Raw genomic sequence first — 6,945 nt, 5'->3', positions numbered from 1 at the left:
CATGAAGGATGTACTTGGTTTAATGCCACATTTCTACAAGTTACTCTTACATTGTTTTTCAGTGAAATACTAGCTTATACTGCTGGTGCCCTCTTCCTTGTAAGATGGTTTGGATTTCAGACTCGGAACTTGTCCTTCACATAAGCGTAGATACATGTCTTGCCTTCTTCCAAAGACCATTTCTTTTTGGTATTGTGGCAGAGTCAAACGGAGTTTCCTACTGTGATTTTTGTCCTGTATCCCACTGAGCTCTAGCTAATATTACAAGCCCTTTCCTTCTTTGATGTATTTTGGGTGTGGGTTCTGCATCTTTCAAAATTAAGCCTGAAGCACTGGGTCCTTGATACACAATATACTCCATGATAGAAAAGCACAGAGGAAAAAAATACAAAATAAATAAATAGATAAATAAATAAAATGCCTCTTTAGAAATGGTGTCAGGCACATTTCGCATTTTAATAAAACCTACTTAAATGGGCATATTGCTTCATCTGTCCACTGGCAGAGAGAGGCTTGATTTAGCCTTGAGATAGAGAAAATTGAAGTACTCCTATGAGCTTCAACAGTTTTGAACCTAGCACCAGAAGAATGAGGGAGTCTAAATCTACTACTGAGGTATGTGATGAGTTTCTTACAACATGAAACATAAAACTCATTAAGGCAAGGTTTTACTGCAGTTTTGCAGTGTAAGTAGGATTATTTACAACAATCAAGTGGCTCTTACTGTGGTGCCAAAAATAAGAGCAAGTTCAGTGCTTGCAGAGGTTACTGTTCCTGAAAGGAGCCCCATGGACTACAATGCAATGAAACTATGTTCAGGGATGAGAGCCAGTCTGAAGATACTTGAAATCTTAAAAGCAGAACTCCTTCTGTTCCTTTCTCCACAAAGCAAGGAAAAGGAAGAAAATAAAATCAGATTAAATTATACACATAGTATTCCTCATGAAAATGATACAAACTTGGGTATGAGAACAGTCTGAATGGATTTGCCACACTTCATATGTATTGTCTGATAAGAAATTAGAACGCCTTTCTAGTAGTGGTCCTGAAACCAGGAAAAAAGAGGATTTTAAGGTTTGGTCCCTGAACATTAAGCTTATGCACATTTGTTAACAATTTGTGGCTTCATAATTAGTTAGAAAATACAAATAAGAGCTGGCCATTAATTCATGCTAGTTAGCAGCTTACTCCATGGATCAATGAGACTACCATGGAGCAAAGTGCCGTTGGTTATTAACTACATCCAACAGAGGTTATTAGGATCTGGTAAAAAAACCAAAAACTGTGACATTAAATCCATTAGTTTACTTAGACAATTGTGGGTGACGAACAGACTATGAAATACCAAGAGCTGCAAACACGGGATTTTTTGCAGCACATACGCGACGAGATCCATGCACACTGCCCCTTCAGCGGACTTCTGCGGACAGCAGCCTCGCGTTACTCTGTTCCGTGCAGGTTACTAGTGGTGTGGAGGAACAAGGTGCTACTGCGCATCTCTTGCGCGATTTTATTACCTGCGATCTCAATCAGGTTGTGCCTCATTTCTCATGTTTTTTTTTCCCCCTAATCCTGGTCCTTGTGTGTGTTAAAATATTTTTCCAATTTTATTACGTATTTCATGAGATGGCTTTGGCCAACACAGCAGGACTGCGCCAAAATGCAAATGCCAAAACGCAAAATGGCTAAACAGAAACGTTATCACCCTCTCCGCTGACCTCGCGGGCCGATTACTGCCCTACAAGCTGAAGTAAAAAAAAAAAAGCCAAGCTACAAAAAAGGAAAGAAAAGGAGGGAAAGGGAAAAAAAAGAAAGAGGCGCAAAGCCAACGCCCACCCAACGCCCCGGGGAGGCGCCGCTCGCCGCTCACCTGCGCCGAGGCCGCCCGCCCGCCCGCCGCGCAGGTGCTGCTCGCCGCCGGCGCCGCCCCCTCGCCGCTGTCCGCCTGCGCGGGCGCCTCCCCTCGCGCTGACGGGCGGCGGCGCGCAGGGCCTGCGCTCATGGCGGCGGCGGGGGCCGGCGGCCGCGGGCGCTGAGCGCGCGGCGCCGCGGCGGGACGCGGAGCGGGGCGGCGGCGGCCCGGTGCTGGCGGCGGCGGCGGCGGCGGCTGCGCGCGCGCCTCGGCGGAGCGCGGTGAGCGGCGGCGGCGGCGGCGGAGGGGGAGGGGAGCGCGCGGCGCCGCTTTGTGCGCGCGTGCGGGGGGAGGGGAACAATGCCGGCCGCGCACGTGGGCCGCGGGCGCTGCCCCGCCCCAGGGGGCGCCCAACGGCCCCAACGGCCGCAACGGCCGCGCGCGAGCCGGCGGGTGCCGGGGCGGCGCGTGCCGCTCGGAGGCGGCCTCCCCGCCGCCCCCCGAGGGGCTCGGCGCCCCGGCGCGGCACCTCGGAGCCCTGGCCGGGAGCGGCGAGCGCCCGACGCGGCTGCCGGCGCCTCCGAGGTGAAGAGCGTTTTACCGCGAATAATCCCCCGAGTTTTCGTTTCGGCAGCTTTGCGGACGCGCCTCTCGAGCTCGGCGGCTGCCGATACGCGTAGGCGTGCTGGTATTTTGGGTGGGCGATTACTGCCCCTTATTAAAATAAATGCGTAGTAGCAAAAACGTGTGTGTGTTGGTGTGGAAGCGCGAGTCCGGGTGCGAGAGGTCTCGAGGCGGACTTCGGAGGCAGTGCCGGTGGAGGGGCCGTCCCTGCGGGGTGTGTTGGCCTGGGCGGCCTCGGAGAGAGGAGACTGCCGCGCACTGGGACGTCGTTCCACGCTATGGGCGGCTGTAATTCCTTAGTGGTCCGCGTTTGAGTTAACACGTACGCACTTGTATATGCTCGTGTAACTTCATAGGTGAGTCCCCGTGTTATCCAAGTAGTATTGTATGTTTCTGTCCCTGTGCGTTTGGATGCCGGCTGGTTCAGAGCCATCAGCATAGTGACACGGAGACTCTTCCCCTCTGAACAAGTGCTGCATGCTGGCAGTGATGGTGCTAGTACTGAGAAAGTATCCTGGCTGTATTAAGTATCGATGATCCATCTGAGTCTGGGTGACCTCTAAGACCTGAGTGCAGACTTCGCTGTGGATGGGATTTTGACCTTTGCTTGCACGGACAGTGACTGAAGTGGAAGAAAAGTTGCTAGTACAAACATGTGGCTTGGTCTTCTCCACTCACATGTGCTGACTCTGCATAAAGAAATTTGCCTTCCAGGAAAGAGCCAAGGTGTATTTGCAGAGCAGCTGAGCAGCTGTTCAGTAATAGCAAAAGGTCATTTAATTTTTCTGTGTTGTTATTCCAGTGTCATGGGAGTTTTATGCATGCTGGTTGTGGTGGGTTTTAGAGACCAAAGATCAGGAGGCAGTGTAAATTTGTGGATTGTATGTAACTGGACTAGCTCTGAGCTTTGCAGCAGTGGATTGACCTGTAGCAACTAGAGAAGGAGGTGTTCCAGCTGCTTCATGAGGTCCAAGGCAGGCCTCCCTGCTATGATGCCTCTAGTTTCAGAAGAAAGTTTCAACTCTGTCTGGAAAGTTGCTCTGGGTAATGTTACTGCTTTTATTTTTCTCTCAGTGGTGTAGCTGAGAGAACATGTCCGGAATCAAGAGAGTGATCGCGGAGAAGGACCCTGACTATGAGGAGATCGCAGTCACGCATCCCAGTAAGCGTCACAAAGCAGCTGAACAGTCAGGTACGAACTGTCTGAATTGCAGTCTTGTCATGTGTGGAATTAGAAATGCCATGGACTCCGCAGATACTCTGCACGTTGTCTGCAAACAGTTCAGAAAAGGACTCAGATAGGAGTTAAAGGAACAAGGGGTGAGGAAGCTAGTGATGTCTCTGTATGTCATCACACAGCATGAAGGTGTGGTTGTCATATGTGGAGTCATTCATACCTGGTAGGTGAACTGAGCTGCAGTAACGACAGCAACAGAACATGTGGTTGCAGACTTCAGTGCATGATAGCAACTAGAGCACAAGCCCTATGGGGCACCTTACAGTGTACTCTGCCACTTACTGCTTACTAAAGTATTGGCCACTGTATCTTCCCAGCTGTTATCCATGCTGGGGTATGCTCCTACCTATGCATTTGTTTTGCAACTGAAACCTGCTTCTAGAAAGACTGGTAGTTATTTTACAAGTTTGGGGGATGCAGCAGCTGGTAGTACAGTGTGGGGAAAAAAGAAATCTGTGACCCTCAGGATAGACTGGCTCTAGGAAAAAGGGAGACAAATGATCACAAGAGAAGGCAGAAGAAAGCGAAAGGAAATAATGTAGAAGGGATAAGTATAAGGAAGAAGGATGGGGCTTTTAAGGATGCAAAGGAGGAGGAGCTGCTACCTGATTGAAGGAAAGATGGAGGAAGAAGTGTGGTGGAGAGAGTGGCTGGATAAGTAGGTATGCACTTGGCACTGTCAGAAATGCTTTGGGAACCTTGCTGTTGGCTGGATAACCTGGTCAGGTTTGAATCTGCTCTGGACAAGTGAGAGCAGAGTCTCTTGCTTGTGGGATGGGGAGTGGGCTGAGTGATAGAGTGATACATGGCATAGCACAGCTAGTGGGAGAGAATCATGATGGGAAGAGCTGAAGAAAAGGGAGATGAGGGAAAAGTGAAACTGGCTTGTGGAATCTGAAAAAGATCCAGGAGTAGAGCAGGATGCTAGAGCTGCCATTTGGAGAGGGACAGATAATGGTTTCACAGATGATGTTCTGGAGCACAGTGTACAGCTGGGCAAGCCTGAGCAGCCTGAACTTCAATTTGAATGTGCTGCTGGGAAGGTCTTGTCTCCAGATCAATTAAGGTCCCTGACAGTGGAGTCTTGTCAGAGCTAGCTATGGTAAAAAAAAGTGTTACTGCTCCCAGCTGTTTGCCCTGCCTGTCTGCCAGAAGTTGCCTCTGTGGTGTTGAATCCAAGTTACTGCAGACAAAATTTTGTTCTGCTTCTGAAGCAACTTCTCAGAAGATTTTAGTAATTAGCAAGCCAAGTCTTAGAGCTTTTGGAAAACTGTCCTTCCTAAAGTGAACTTCTTGCTCAGGTGATTCTTCCAAATCAGCTTCTTCCTTCCCTTGGAAGATCTCCAGTTTTCAATACAGGAATTCCTTAAGTATACAAATTTCACTGACTGAGCCTTAATTAGGGACTGTGGTTGATGCTAAATGGTGAAAAACATGAAAATACAGTGTTCTTAAGATTTGTGCTTGTATTATACAGGCTTTTAACTTCCCTTTGTTGTCCTAATACTCGTATTGCATGGCCTTGGCCTTGGGAAGTGTTGTCTTCATTTGAACTGCATGGTTCCTACCTTAATCTACTTAGATTTCTTTTAAGTGTAACATTACACACAAATTTCCTGGGCATGGTGTTCTTGATTTGGGGATAATTATATCCCTCTGTCATTTATTTTTGCATTACTCCTACAGACTCAAGCATAGTTCTGTTTTAATATAGACTTGAAGTATTTCTAGTCCTAGAATATATATAAACACCTGGAAATAAAAAAATGTATTTAGGAAACACCTATTGCAAATGCAAGCATAAGCTGCATTGCTTCCATTTTAGTAACTGTGATCAGACAGTAAAGTTCTGTGTCCTAGCTGTAACATACCAGGAAAGTTTTGACAGTCTTTGGTTTCTTCACCCTTTATATTGTGATATGAGAAACCTCTTCAAACAGATATATACCCTTTAGTCAAACAAATGCCTTCTCTGAAGCACAAAACAAAGTCTTCATCTTTTGCCTTCTGTTCTTCTTAGAAACAATGTCCAGTTTTTCCAGGGGATCCAAGCTGCTTCACTGAGCTGCTCTGTGTTGAGTCATTGTGCTTCTGACACACACTGGAGAACTGTTTCCAGTTCTCCAGTAAAATCCCCACTTTTTGAAGTTCCTACTTCAAACTTATTAAATTGATGTGTTGGTTGAATCTCTGACAGAACAGACACTGCTCAGAGGAGGGGACATTTTAAACCTATGCTAGATGTAGAACAAAAATAATTACTCTTTCTCTGTTTATACACATTGCAGGAAAAAAAAAACTAAGATGCTCATTCAGTTCTAAAAGTCTAATTTACTGTAAGGAATTCAAACAATTTGACTTTGGTTGAAAACATGTAGTTTAATATTTCAGTAAACCCCTGCTGAATGCGTAGAAGTTTCCAACTGCCCTGCTGGAAGAGGATTCTGTAGGAGGTGGACCAGCTTTGGATAATGTAGTTTCCTTTGCAGATAATAAAAGGCTTCTAGGCTCTCCAGAGCAGGCTGTGTTTTGTGCTGGTCCTGAGCATACAAAGTATTAGTTTGTGTTATTGTTACTACATGATGTGGTTTTAATTTCCTGGATCTGTACTGCCCCAAAGAGACCAGAAAAATGTAAGTAGAATGCCAGTGTACCTCTGCACAATTGCTGTGGTAACTGCACTTGGCATTAGCAAATTTGAGTTTTCCCTTTTCTGTTTTCTGTTTACAGCTTTACTGAGACAAAAGTAAGCAAATTGGTCCTGTTCTTTGTATCTTCTGATTGTCCTCTCAGACCTAAAAAGGAAAAAAAAAAAATATATCTCCCCGTATAAGTCAGCTTTTAAAGATACATGTGTTTTTTGTTAAGAAAGAAGACTTTCTGCAGAAAAATTATCCTTCCTGCTTTTTTTTTTTTTTTTTAATGCTGAACTTATCACTTTTCACTCCTTAATGATTTCTGACTTTGTTTTTTTCAAGTGGAACCTCAAAAATACAAATACTTCCTTCTTTGTTTTCCATGTGTGGTGTTGTACAGCTCGGGATGTTGCTGTGCAGAAGATTGAGACGATTATAAAAGAACAGTTTGCCGTTGAAATGAAGAATAAAGAACATGAAATTGAAGTTATAGATCAGGTATAAAGGTCTTGATCTTTAAAACAGATGAAGTCCTGATCCATCAGGATGTTTAGGGGATTGCTGCAGTAGTTGTCCATTATACATGATCTCTTCTT

The 6,945-nt window shown here is 45.9% G+C and overlaps 1 protein-coding gene across 1 annotated transcript in view; it reads left to right on the top strand.

Annotated features, from left to right (window-relative positions):
* Nucleotides 1-2,080: 2,080 nt before the first annotated feature.
* Nucleotides 2,081-6,945, top strand: part of YEATS2 (YEATS domain containing 2) — a 51,872-nt gene continuing 47,007 nt past the window's right edge. The window contains exons 1-3 of the mRNA XM_062582851.1: nt 2,081-2,133; nt 3,551-3,668; nt 6,750-6,847. Coding sequence (XP_062438835.1) covers nt 3,569-3,668; nt 6,750-6,847 — 198 coding nt within the window. The 5' untranslated portion in view covers nt 2,081-2,133; nt 3,551-3,568. The remainder of the gene's footprint in view (nt 2,134-3,550; nt 3,669-6,749; nt 6,848-6,945) is intronic.

The sequence above is a fragment of the Rhea pennata genome, chromosome 9 (genome assembly GCF_028389875.1).
Source record: "Rhea pennata isolate bPtePen1 chromosome 9, bPtePen1.pri, whole genome shotgun sequence".
NCBI classification, from domain to species: Eukaryota; Metazoa; Chordata; class Aves; order Rheiformes; family Rheidae; genus Rhea; species Rhea pennata.
This window is presented reverse-complemented; position numbering and strand designations above follow the sequence as displayed.